Consider the following 14659-nt stretch of genomic DNA (forward strand, 5'->3'; position numbering starts at 1 on the left):
CAGCTAACAAAGTCTGATCCATGATGACAATTTCCTGGTTTCTTTTGTTTTTATCCTGCTCATACATCATCTACTATCAGAGATGCTCTGATCTTTATCAGGAATAATATAAGTTGGGAAGGCTAAGGCTTCCAGGGGGTTTCAGATCTCACTAAGGACAGCTCAGTATCAACCAAGCTACGATTGGTAAAAATCTATTTCATGTCCATTCTCCTTCCTCTGGTAGTTAGTTAAGATTCACATCAAAATGACATAAATGAACAATCTCATCTTTGTATTTAGACTGTGAAATCATCAACATTTTAAACATGGATTTCAGAATTCAGATGTTACTGAAATACTTCCTCAAGTTGGGGCTCTTATGAGACTGATAAATTATTCTTGCATAGAGGAGAAGTCACCTGAGACTAACCTAAATGAAGTTAACATAGATTTTAAAAATTATTCTTGCAGAAGAACAGGGAGTGGTGGGAATAGATGAACAGATGGGAAAGGGAGAAGAGGAGAGTGCAGAAAAGGCTAATTAGGTAATTGAGGCTAAGAGGCTATTAGAGCTGACCCAGTGGTCTACTGGTAGTGCAGTTCAGGGACTTGAATTTGGGACTGAGGTTGGTCCCTCATTCCCAGGCCAACACGTGCTCCAAACATTGCAAGGACTCAGTTTTATAGCCTGTATGATCCTGTAAGTATGTGTTTTCCAGTCAACATGATCTGGAGGGATTGTATGTCAGATTATAGTGGAGACAGGAAAGAATAATGGAGTAAAATGCTGAATTTGGACGTGAAGACATTAGAATAATGTTAATGGGTAAATTGTTTAATGAAATTCTTTGGAATTCCTTTGATCTGGCTGTTGGAGAAAAATCTGATTGAAATAAACATATTTTAAAGAGATTCTGAATAGGAATAAACTATTTCTCACTAAGCAACCTTTTCTAAAATCTGTCCAGTATACAATTCTCTCAAGCATGTTTTGGTTTTTTTTCCACAGATAGTAGATAAGGGAAAGGCCTAAAAGGTCATTTATTCTAAGTCATTCTGTTACCTTGTTTCTGGCCAATTTGAAGCTGGTATGCTTCTGGTGTGCCAGTCTTGTTTCCTTCCTTCAGTCTCCTAACCTATCTTTCTTTCTGATCCGGGCAGTGATATCTTTTCTTCTGTTTTGTATATGCTTATTTTCTCCCTGATGTCAGTATATTCAAACTGTTTTCTGAAGTTGTCAGTAGACTTGTTCTTTTATGGCTAGAGAGTCTGATATAGGTCAAAGCTAGGACAAGCATTGCTATGTGGTTTTCAGATTTATATGCTGAGGTGGAGCGTTTCTTGTCCTCACCTTTTTCTAGTATAACATTATTCATGCTGACTTAATTCTTTTAAATCTCTCCACTTCTTTAGCAGTATTTGTGGCTACTCTTTCTCAATCGCTCCTAAAAAGCCTTGTGTTTCTTTTCTGCATGTTTCAAACTTTGGAACTGCAGTGGTGCAGCATTCTGAGATGCTATTTCCTCTCTCTTTCCTTACCTTACCCAGTGCTTCTTATCACAATTTCTCATTTGCCAATTTAAATATTGGGGGGGGGGGGGGGGGGAAATTGCCCCTGTGCTTGTTTTTTTTCCCCAGTAGCTGCATTTCAGGACAGAAATGCTGGCTCCTGCATCCTTCTCTTGCATTCATGATGTCTTCAGAGGATCATAATGCACGTATGGCTAACTTTACTGTTTTCTTTTCTTGTTGTAATATTTTTGTGGAAAGTCAGCTTTCCTCCCTCTCTTCTTTCCTTTCCAAGCACTGCATAGAGATATTGCTATTGAAGCAGTACATGGCTGGAACACGTGTGGTCAGTAGGCAAATCATATTTTGACAGCAGAAAAAATCAGCACCATTCATTATCCCTGCAGTTTAAAAGAGAGTTTCTGTAGAATAATTGCAGTATTGGAACTGCTGCTTCAGAGGAAAGTCACTGCAGTATAAGCTTTAGCAACTGGACAGAATAAACAAAAGATGGAGGAAAGAGTATGGCTTTGGTTATAATGGTAGGCAGGACGAAGAAAGGATAAATCAGCGGCTTGTCCACTGGACACCCCACTTGTACCTGCTGCTGGCAAAAGATTTTGGATTTCGCTACCAGCTGACAGCTCCCCTAAGACAAAAGAGGACACTGTGCCAAATGTGGACCTTCGTGAACATGTTTTACATTTAGGGGAGATAGATGAATGAGCGATAGATGATACTGAAGGGAACCTCCTCCCACAAAACCATACTGAGGTTTGGACAGCCTGAAACAACACTTCTCTTCATTTGGGGGATGCAGTGTTGCCCTGTCTGATATGAAGCTGCTTAAAAAGTAATTCCGTCATTTTAAAAATTATTTCTTGCCATCTCATAAGTTAGCAGCCCTCTCCTTCATAACATTATGCCTATTCTGGTGACTTGAAGGATGCCGATTTCATTTTTGCCAGCAGAACCCAGGAACAGGTTTTCAGCATTGCTTTCTATCTCATAATCATGATCTGCTAGTAGGGACCATTCAATAGTGCTTCACTGTGCTTCCCACATGGTACACCCTTTCCTCAGCATTTCTTGTCGCTTTTAGGAATAATGACATCCACTGGTTGCCTCTGGTTTTAGGTGGCATGGTGTCATTATGTTTTTGTTATTGGTATTATCGTAGGACCTAGAAGATCAGCCTGTGGGCAAGGACCACATTTCCGTAAGGCATTCTGCAAACACCGGACAAAGGACATTTCCTACTGCTATTTTCTATTTATTGTTTCTCCTCGCCACTAAATTTTCCTTGTAAGAACACTTCACTATGTTGAAGATTCAGTTTTGTTAAAAACCTTTCTTAGCAAGTTCCCCCTGAATGTATCCAAGCATGTATGAAATGTGGGGAATTATTCTTATAATATTTGCTCATGTGAATCGGTTTCTAGGTAGTAATGTACTTTCAGGATATTTTTGCTATCTTAATATCAGCTGATGGGACTGATTCGTCTGATGTGCAGGTATGCCAGGTTAGACTAGCACTGCTGCAGGTACCCAGTACTGATGAAGTTTTACCATGTTTATTACAAACATTGAAAATGCAGAAATTCTCCAAAAAAATTAAATGTGCCTTCTCATTGCTTAATTATGTAATTAGGTTTTAGAGAAAAAAAATCATAAAAACTCAGTGTTTTCCCCTTGAAGTTGTAAAGAATGCAGACAGTTTACAAGCAATCTTTGTGCAGTTCACTGTTATTTGAATTCCCTAGTAGTCTTTATAGAGATTCCTTAATTATTTCAATTAACATTAACCCTTGAAAGCTGTACACTTAATGTGTAGATTTCTTGATTTTTTTGAAAGCCATTAAATTACACAGTATTTTGATTTTTATAGTTAAGAAGAAGAAACCAGGTATTGGTAGAGGTGGAAAACCATGAGGTGCCTAGTAGACTGCTAAAAATGCTAAAAATATTTGGAGAACATTCTAATACGTATTAGCAAGAATAAAAGCAGGACTTATTTTGCAGTGTCTGAAACTGAGTTAGCTGTGCCAAAACCCATTCAGTTATCCGTAAAAAATATTTAACACCATCTGACATATTCACTGTCACTCCATGCTCTGTGAATCAAATATAAAATTATGTGCAAGAAAAAACCCTACAAACTCATTTTGTCACAAGTAAGCTAGGAATTTTGAAGATGGTCAGCTCCACTTGTCAACAAGAATAAGCAAGAAGAAAAATAACGGCTTAGACTAAAAGAGAAACAAGTCAGTAAGGCCTTCAATTTGAAAGGGCTGCCTCCCAGAAGAGGAGTTTGCAGTGCATGATTAACATCCTTATATTTTCTCCAGAGCTGGTTGGATTTCTTGCAGTTAATAAATAGGGACATCCAGCTCTAAGAATAAAATTTGAACACTCAGAAGAAGTAGCTAGATCTAGTATTTTCGGTAGCGTCAATAAATACCAGAAGGTTGTTTTCTAAAGTTGAATTGGAATTGGGTTTTGAGCTTCAAATGTCTTTAAAATTTAGCCTTAATTTCCTCTGAGATTGTGACTCAGGCCCACCCCTTTGAATTATATACGCAAGCTCGGAAATTTGTAAAATTGTTAAGTTGTATCCCCACATCTGCAAATTGATGGCAATTGAAAATGATCACCACAGTGTGTCACCACAGCTAACACTACATTGCAATCGGATTCACTTGAGCATTTCTCTACAAGTCAGTCAGATCACTTAATTTTTCTTTTGGCCATTGATCTTTTACAGCACCTGCAGCTTTTTGTTTTTCCTCCAAAGATCATCATTTTACTTTGAAGTCTACTGACTGTGATATGTCTAACCCAATCCTGTAGAGGCAAGGAACTGAATAATTACTTCACGAGTGCCATATTAAAAGCGGTCCAAAGACTGTTTAGGCTGCTCATTAAAGTCATTGGGAATTTGGCTGGGCAAGAGCTCCCTGCTTTGGTCATGCAACAGGGGGGGAAAATCGCTCCAAAGATTGTTATTTTCTGATTATTTGTGTTTTGGTACCACAAAAGGATTTGATTAGCACGCTTATGTGTTTAAAACTTGAAGAACAGATGCCACACAGCAGCACCCCCACCACCCCCCAGTGTTTGTTCCCCAAAGTCTTGATTAAGTCCCAATTTTCAAAGGGAAATAAGGTAGCAGAGAAAAAAAAAAAGGCAGAACAGATAATAAAGTTTGCCTTTAAGATCAAAATTATTAGAGTTGAAATAAAAATTACGTTCCAAATAGAAGTATAGTTAGGATAAAATTCTCAAAGCCCAGTTATATCCCTCACTGCCTGTTGTAGTAGCAGAGAGTAATATCCTGGGACCTCTGAAGTTATCAGGTTTTTGAGACTGAATGAGGACTCTAATTTTTTTTTTTTTTTGCAAACTTATAAATTTGATTGCTTATTGAATGCTACCGAGACAGAGTAAATGTCCTGACTCCAGACTGCAACGCAGCAAACACATAGGAACAGACAAGCACACGTACATTCATACTTGCAGTAACAAACCTGCTGGGTTGGGTGTGCTACCTTGTCAGATAGGAGAAGACACTCAAATCCACTGGCTCAAGCCTTTGACTGGCACTGAACTATGAGAGTCAAAATGGAGAGAAGATCTTTGTTTCTGTACTGCCTTCTTCCTTTGACAGAAAGAATTTTGCATTTATCTTTAAGACTAGGCAGTCTGAATTTGTTTCAAAGTGATGTAAAATATCAAGCTTCATTTCTGCAAATACATTTCTAAAATCAGACTGGAAATCAGTCACTTGCATGTTATTCTCTGTGGCTGTACTTAGAATTGGGGTGGTTCTCCTTTAAATAACCATTCAGAAGCTCCGAAATCCAGGCAGTTGTGTATCAATTAGCAGGGTGCATTTCTTAGTGTGAGCTGCCTGGAAATGCAAAATGACAAATCTGAGCATTAAGCTTTCTACCATCATTTTGCTTTCCTACCTCTAACTGCAAATCAGCTTCATTGTGACTTACAGTGTAAGAAGTTGGTGCATTTCTGCAGATCCACGATAAGATATTTTTCTCTAGTAAGAAATGCAGTTAGACTCTGCATTCTGAATCTGTCCCTGCCAGGCCCTAGATGCATTAGTATTCCACTGGCAGCTGCCTGTAGGTAGGAATATTGTTTTTGTCCATAACCAGAGGGAACAATCAGACTAAGCCGTTCCCCGGCTATAAACCAGCCAAAGTAATTGGGTTTAATTTTAATTTTTGTAATAGCTTTAAATTAATAGGAGCAGCTGCTGCCACAGTGTGTGGGTGTCCTTTTCCAGAAGGCATAGAACAAAAAAGGGAAAGAGTAAACAATAGTGCGTCTAGGACACAAAGGTTAATTCAAGAACTGAGCAATGTCTTTTCGTTATCAAAAACTCAGTTGGTGATATCTAGCACTGTGTCTCTTTTCTTTCTTTTTCTTTCCCTTTTTTCTTTTTTTCTTTAATTCCCCGATAAGATCTCAATCTGATTAGACTCCTGTGTGTAAAGACGTGTTGTTGGTATCTAAACACTAACTCTCTTTCTCTATATGACTCACAAATAGATTAGCAGTGACAAAGTGCTAGGAGAGATAAAAATAGATTAGCAGTGACAGGAGTACTATTATAATTATTTTTGGAAGATATGGTTTGAATTAAGAGTTTGGGCACTTTCTGCCCTGAGAGGGTGAATTTAAACCTAGGAACTGAGGATGGTTTCTGCTGTTGTGGCAGACACCAGATAGTGAAATGTCAATACCAGATGTCCTAGACATCAAGATTAGCCATAATAGCCAAATGCAGCCATAAAGTGATGTGTCAAAGTGGATAATAAAACAGATGCTTAGCTTCTATAATGAAGGGGAAAGGGAATGAAATATCAAAAGTGCCTTTAATACATTAACAAAGTTGTCTTCAACTTGCTTAAAAGTAGAAAGTTATTGAACCAAGGAGAACTATGTGTCATTTAAACATTAACTCTCAGCAGATGAATTTCAATTAGCATTAGCCTTTCTAAAATCCTGAATTTCCTCCTATTGGTCTCATTTTACATGAAATTTTTATAGCATAGAGTGAGGCTTGTCCTCTATTATTTCTCCCATGCTAATTTGGAAACAAATAAAGTTCAACAACTCAGCAACATACTGTTTAAACTTGCATTACGGTTTGAGGACTGGGAGCTAGAATACATTTACCCACTGCCATATCATCTGCTTGATTTGAGATCAAATGAGGGATGTCCTATAGCACTCCAGAGTAAGGGCGAATGATAGAAATATGTTAAGATACTGGAGAAACCTATTAGGTTAGGGTACTCCGTGCAGACTGCTGGTGGCATTTTCCCCCTACTGATACTTTAAAAAAAAAAAAAAAAAAAATTAAAAGAATTGTTTTTCTGTCCTTCATATTTGTGGCTTAAAAATCATTTTCAGATCTTAGTAATAAACAAGTGTCTTATTTAACCAAAAATGCTGAAGTAAATTCTTGAAGCCTTGAATTCAAGAACCAGGGCAATAAAAGGGGCAAATAAATTCATATTTCAAGTCTAATTAACTGCATTACTGGCTCTTTATTGTACTTTTTCAAGAACATCTCAATTCCTTTCTGTTTCTCTTTGTAGAACCTAAGTCTTGCTGATCAGACTTCTTAATTGCTGCTAATTGGCAAACACGTACTTCTGCATAATGAGAGGGTTTTGTCCTCTATCTCATATTAGCAATGAAAGGCCAAAACTGATGCTCTGCAGTAGACCAGCTTCTCGGAACTATTACAAAGAGGCACATTACTGCTGCTATGTCTGTAAATCTTATTGTGTTTTTCCCTCACCATGATCCTAGTTTAGCTGAGATCTGCTCCAATCATTAGATGAGACCTGTTTATAATGTCGTGTAATTGAATCAGTTAGAGTCTGCAGGACCATAGTGTTTTGTTGCCAAACATGACTGGCAAGTTAGTTACATCAAATTACAAGTGCATGGCACGACTAGAGAATCTCCTGTCTAAATAAAGCTAGAAAATCCTTCTACAAAATGAAGAAAAAGTACAAACAGAAATATTGAACATCTTGAGTCCATAGGACAAGTTTTTGACCCACCTCTGAAATATTACTCATTTCTATTGAGAAATAACAGAATAATTGAAGTTGGGTGAAAGATGGCAGGCAGACATTTGTTATTCCTCAAACAGATACCAGCTTGATAACAATGACATAAATGTCTCTATTATAATTATTTACCATCATGTATATTCATTTTTATCTTGTCAGATAAGCCAGAACTCTCGGGGAGGGCAGCAATCCAATTTGGAACAGGACCAAACACCCTTTTCTCCTGTGCTTTCTAATTTAGGACCAGGTCATTTTCTATACCTGAAGTTTTTCGTTTGGGTTTTTGGGTTTGATTTTTTTCACCTGAGGAATTTATCTTTTCCTCCATTCATCGGCTAGGTGTCGATATATCCCCTGACTATTAAGGAAAATAAAAATATAAAGATGTCCTGAATTTCAGTAACTGTTCTGTCAACGTTGCCTTGTACTGACATTCCTTCGTTAATTATGCCACATCTCTGTGCTGGCGAATTAGACCTGTATGAAATGATGTAGCCACACTCCAGCCAGAGGTTTGGCTGAAGCCTGTGTAGCGGTATGCAATCGCACCAGCTTGGTAGCGAAGCAGAGGACGGCTTAACTGCCGGCGCATCCTCCTCGCTTCACGGGAGTCGGTTTCTCCAGTTGTGTGATGCTCTCCCCCCCTGTGGTGACTCTGCCAGCTTGGGCACCTGGAGAGAGTGTCCGGTCCCCGTGGTGACTGGTGCACCAGCACAGTAGCTGTGCCATGCACGGGCCCCTGGCGTGGAGGTTGGCTGCAGGAGTGCTCCGAAACACAGGCTCCGGGATCTGCTCGCCAGCTCCTGAGCTGCTCAAGCTGTTACGCTTTGTTGGCTCTAGAAATTTGAATCTCACCGTAGCCCTTTTGTCCAGATTTCTGATGTCAATGTATATATATGTCAATGTATATATATGTTGTTTTTGTTTTCTAGGCAAAGAATACCCTCTAAAAATGTATATTACTATCGCTGCCCAGACCACAGGAAGAACTATGTCATGTCATTTGCTTTTTGCTTCGACCGAGAGGATGACACTTATCAATTTGCTTACTGCTACCCCTACACCTATACTCGCCTTCAGCACTATCTTGACAACCTACAAAGGAGGAACATGGACTACTTTTGCAGAGAATTGCTAGGACTCAGTGTGGTAAGTAATAGGTATGCTTGCCATCTAGCAGGCTTCATTATGAATGTCTACCCTTAAATGCTTATAGAGTATAATTCATCATCCCTGCTAAAGTACACACATGCACGTATTTGTTTTACTGCTATCAATGACACATGAGGTAGTGCACCTGTGTGGTGAAATATAGACAAATGCTAATTTAATTTCACATAAAATATTTCCTTTGCAATATACAAGACAATGCTAAATTCCCATGTAGGATCAATTCACCTCTAAAGACATTAAAAGATGAAACTGAAACAGCTTTATTGAAGAAATGGGATTTTTAGAGTAGTCTGTCCATTTCTTTTGGAAGAGCTTTTCTGTTCAGAAGGAAATACATGTCTTTGGAAATAGAATATAGCTTTTCTTGGTAAAGTAATGGAAAACAGACAGAAACTACCTATTTTATTTACCTGTAAAAATGCCTGCTTTGGTGGTTTGAAATTAAAAGGGGTTCAGTGGTCTCAGTATAGATCCTAGTGTCCGCATGAAAATGAAATGTGATAGGTCTTCTGGTGCAGGAAGGAGGGTTAATGGTAAGGCTGAACTTCTGCTCACTTTGCTATAATGCTTCTCTGAAATTTTTGCCTGTCCTGAGGATTTGGAAAGCATGACTCAGCCACTCCCATATCAACTCAGAAATCATCAGATTAAAAAATAATAGCTGAAATCTTGTTTGGTGTGGGGTTTTTTGGTTTTGTTTTGGGTTGTTTTTTTTTTTTTTCACTTTTGCATTCTCAGACTTTATAGTGTACTTGTCCCACATTCTTAATCTTTTCTCTGAGATTTGATTTGGTCTAAATTTGCAGTGGGTGTGTTGGAAAAAGAAAGCTGAGATTCCTATGAAGGCTGCTGATCCCAGCAGCTGGGACTTTGCAAAGAATCCCAGCATATATTGTGAAAATCAGAATGAAATTATATGTATAGCCTGCACTGGAATAAATAAAAGGCTGCCAGCCTTAGAGCAGGCCATTGAGATCCCTATGGTGGCATAAAACTTGGAGGAAAAAATTAACTCGTGGAGAAGTGTGAAAACAGAACTAACAAAAGAAAGTGGTTTTTTAACCCTTTTGTCAGTTAAGTACAGTTCTTGTTCTAAAGATGACTATTACATATCCCTGAACTGGCATTAATTATTAATAATTCCAATTAGGGGGACAAACAATTATAAGGGAAAAGGTTATTAAAAAAATAGAAAAGTAAAATTGTCAGAGGGTGGGAGGAAAGAGCACTATCATCTTAATGCATGTAGGGTTTTAATTATTAATCTTAGAGGACAGAGCTGTCATTAATTCTATAATGAAACTGAATTTGTTTCCTTTCACTCTGAAAATAGTGTATAAACAGTCACATTTGCATATTCATCAAAACCCTGATCTGCCTGATTAAAACACTGAGATAGAAGGATTTGTCTTTTATCTGCATTTTGACAGACAGAGCTATACTCTTAAATCTTGTTAACATTGTGTTACCAGTAGTTGCTAAACATTATTTTTCATATTTCAGCAAACTAAACAAACAGATGCCATTCAAAATGTGGCAGGAAATGTGCTGTGTATAAGTCCTGATTTTATATCTATATGTACACACACAGTATGTTTTGCAGAAATTGAGATGGTAACATTTTGCAGCTCACCATGCTGATCTGTATAAAAAGCTTCTGAATCAGGCTCATGCTGTAATCTTTGTAAGTAACATTACAATCTCAGAGCATTTCTGGCTTTTCTCCACACACAACTGTCCTAGAACAGCTTGGTAATTTAATGTCTTTGCTGAGCTTGAATAGACAATTTCCATAAGTTCTCTGCGAGTTAAATATTTTAACATAGAGCTTTGTTGCTATCATACATCTTTAAATGGTGAAAAACAGGATCCTTCAGTCTTCACTGCACAGTGCTTCATCAAAGCAGAAGCTGGCTGTACTTTAGAGAATTGCGTGCCATATAGGATAGATTTAGAGCTAAGAAAGCGAGCTCTGTCCCTGCTCTGGCCTCTTATGTAAGATAAGAGGAATCAGATTGGCATAAAGAGGCCCTTAAAAGCTCTATTCCTGGCAAAGAGACGATACCCCTGGTAGCACATGGTGAAAGGTAACTTAAAGATGCAGTCTGAGGACAAACTCTGAAGTCCTCATGCTGGGCACGGGGCTGAAGCCGGGTAACATGTTAGGAGAAGGCTGCGGCAAGTCTGCTGAGCTGCCGTGTAGCCACCGATACGCTCTGGCTCATTCCAGGGGAATTTTACAGCTCCCTGCAGCAGTTTGCGATTGTGAGGATGGAGAACGGTTTGAAACAATTTCATTTCTCCTGGATTATGAAACTTTGAACTGTGCCTCTTGGAGACAACAGATTCTCGCCACAGATCTTTGGGGGTTTTTTTATTTTTCTTTGTCGTGGAACAGTAAAATGCAAGTCACAAGAAACCATGCTTAGATGATTACTCCTGAAGGCTTTCTGAGTGCACATTTTGCTGCATGTAATGTTTTCAAGGCAATCTAATTTCTAATCTAATTTCATATTTTCTCTAAAGAAAGTACTATGCCTCCATTAACTCCTTAAATACTTTCACTAATTCTATGAAAATTGAAAGTGAAATATCAGTATGGGACATGTAATTGTCATTAGGATGCAGAATGGCAAAGTGGTTCAGAGCCAAATGGCAAAGATTCCCATTGCCAGTGTGAATGGGTAACTTAGCTTTTCTATTTCTGACCTTCTAATGTTTTTATTCTCTACTTCAGGGAGCTATCCCAAAGTCTAGATGTGCCAAATGGTCTTGAAAATAGTCTCTCCTGCAAGCTAGCTGTGATGGTCACCCAGGTGTCACTTAAACTGCCGTTTTCATTCTGCCATTTTTGGCCTTAGGTAACTTCAGACTTTCTACGGGTTGTCCCAACAGATCATAAGTTCAAAATCTGTAAGCATGTTTTAAAATAGTGCAATTACTTTTTGGCATATTATTGATGTGTCTGTTGTCTCGGCATATATTATATGCTATTGTGCAGCATAATATAATGAAAAAGAAAATTATATTTCTGTGAAAATATAAGCACAGGCTCAGTTTACATTTACAGTACCTATTTTATGACATATGGTCTCGTGCAGTAACAGTTATGTATAGCATTATAACCAATATTTCAGAGTTGGTGAAATTTTTGAGTGTGTCATCATTTGAAGGTGGCAGTCTAAATTAGCTGTGCATACTTGAAGTGTGTGGACAATTGGTGACACCTGTACCTCTATGGGTATTCCACTATTACAAATAATAAATTAAATGAGTTTTGGTGAGTCTGGCTCAACTCTTAAAGCCTACTCTACAAATCGCCACTGGCTTGGCAGTATTTTCGTTACTCACTCAAAAGAGTACCAAGATTAATTGGAGACAGATATTTCCTTTCACGCCATTAGGCAATGGTGCTTCCAAATTACACTTGAGGAGAATTGCAACTGCACATACAAACCACAAGCCTCAAAGGGACTTCCACGGTACACTGAGACTGGAATATGGAATTCTGTTAAATTAAATATTAAACATACATATTTTAAAACAAGAAGGCAATATGTCTAATGTAGAGCTCTGTAAGTGAGCCAATCTCTTAAGTCAGACATGAGATACTGAGTGAAACAGATTGGAACACAAGGTGCTTCCTTCTGACTCCACACCACTTTCATGTGTGCTTTTAATTTACGTAAGTTACTCCTGATTTATGCTGGTATCAGAGAGATCAGAATGAGTGAAGCAGAATGTGAAACTGCACACCAGATGTCACATTGCTGGTTCATTGATCAAATATCCCTTATTTACTGTCTAAATGACTGGGTGCCTCAGTAAAAATAGTTGATCAGTTCTACTGATATCTACTGGTCCATTTTTAACTGCTCAGTTATGACTGTTTTAAAGCATGAAGCAAAGAAAATAGACAATTTTTCTAAGGTTAAATATCCCATTTCTGCGTTCGGTGTTAGGTTATGTAATAACAGTTCTGTAAAAGAAAAGTATACTCTTCATCTTCGAAAAAACCAGACGTTAAAGGCTTCGGTGTGATGTATCATGCCTTTGAAATCATGTTGGTATCAGATACTGTACTTTCCAATGGATCTGACTGCAACTAGGTTGAAATGTCATCTAAATGCAATTTGTGGCAATTTACTTGATCTGAAAAAGGCCACAGAAATAAGGCTTAAAAAAAGTAAACCCAACTTCTTATTTCTCTAGAATGTAAAAGTGCACCTACATATATGTTCACGGCACATTCTCTTTATTCAGTGATGTATATATTTACTCGTATAGTACTGCTATTCCCATAACATTCATAATATGGATGTCACCCCAAAACTGCATGGGACATTTTAAGTGTTCCTACAGCTATTTTCTTAGCTGGGTTGGATATCAGCAGAAGTAGAGTTGGACCTAAAAATAACAGTTGAACCTAAAAATAACCAACAGTTCTTTCTGAAATAAAATATGATTTATAGTATATAATAGCACAGTGTGCTACCAGGGAAATTATATAGATAACATGCAAAATAACAGGGAGCTATTCTATACCATCAGTTTTAAGGAACATTTCTTCATTAGAATTTAAAGGAAGTTCTGGGAGATAAACTGGCTTGTGGGAATCATAGACAGGGAAAGATAAGCGAAACTATGTTACTGTTGAAAGTTGCCATCTGTCTGTAGGATATATACAACTGTTCATGGTAGAAACAAGAAATACTTCGGTTTAAGTTGGCAGCAATATATAGTTTTAGAAAAAACAAACTCAATAAAACCATCATTTACAGTTAATATTGTGCAAGGTTACTAAATTTATAAGCCGGTTATTTCTTAAATTGCAGAAAGAGCACTGTTTCATATAGTAAAATAATTTCCAGAAGGATTTGCATAAATTGTTCTTTATCTAACTATGAGTAAAAAATCTTAAATTGGGAAGCAGGGTTCAAATCTTAAGTCAATTTTGCAGCTCGCATTTTATAACTACCCTTGTCCATTTAAAAACTCTTAGGAAAAAAAACCTGCTTGGAACTTCACAAAAAAGAAGCTTCGAGCATAAAGAATCAGTTAAGAAATCACCTGCTGAAAAAATATTATGATCCACTTTATGAGAAGAAAACCTCCTGAAAGGAATGACAGTAAATGAATTATATGTGGTGGTGTTACTCTATACAAACTGTTTTCCTGCATAGCTCCCAAGGTGCACCCTTTCATCCTATAGCCACATGGGGAAACCTTTGGGAAGTTAGTGACCTTTCTGAAGTTTTCACTGGACTTTCTATAGCTGTGCAGGTTGGCCTTTTGCTTCGTGGCTTTTCCTGTTTCCATGTCAGGCTCTTCATCTCATCTTTACTCCACATTGTCCTTCATCTGGCTTGCCCTTTCTTTGCCTCGTATCTAACCTTCCCTTTTCTTTCCATCTAGTTTGTACTTCCTTAAGCTAATGACAAGAAAGAAGTTTTGGCATTTGTTTGCTGCTCTTATGTCAATTATTCTGCTTTGTTCTTTCCCGTTCATTCCCCTTTTCTCTTTGAGTTGTGAAGGGAAAATCCAAACCAGCTGTTAGATCTTTTAAATACCAGGACTGCCCGAGGTAGTCACGTTCTCCTCCGTACACTCAATATCCCTATCTCAGTGCCATTTCATGTAACTTCATGTCCTGGTCTACGACCTGTCTTCCCTGTCCTTATGTCATTTGTGCTCCCTCTTTGCTCCATCCCCTACTACGTACATGTGCATTTCCAGAGAAGCTGGCGTAGTATGTGGTGTGCCCAGGCTTCAACCTGGAGAGGAAATGTTAATGATCTAGTCAGTTGTCCTGACATATCTGAACAAACGCCCAAGTGCAGGAAGGCATTTCAGGGTCTGAATGCTTGTTTCATGGCAATGGTAAA

At 38.1% G+C, this 14659-nt stretch overlaps 1 protein-coding gene across 2 annotated transcripts in view; it reads left to right on the forward strand.

Annotated features, from left to right (window-relative positions):
- LOC104314751 (AGBL carboxypeptidase 4) overlaps positions 1-14659 on the forward strand; it is a 977524-nt gene that overhangs the window by 388064 nt on the left and 574801 nt on the right. For both annotated transcript variants that reach the window (XM_069788781.1, XM_069788782.1), the window contains exon 5: positions 8534-8750. In XM_069788781.1, coding sequence (XP_069644882.1) covers positions 8534-8750 — 217 coding nt within the window. The remainder of the gene's footprint in view (positions 1-8533; positions 8751-14659) is intronic.

This window comes from Haliaeetus albicilla, chromosome 8, assembly GCF_947461875.1.
Source record: "Haliaeetus albicilla chromosome 8, bHalAlb1.1, whole genome shotgun sequence".
Classification (NCBI taxonomy): Eukaryota; Metazoa; Chordata; class Aves; order Accipitriformes; family Accipitridae; genus Haliaeetus; species Haliaeetus albicilla.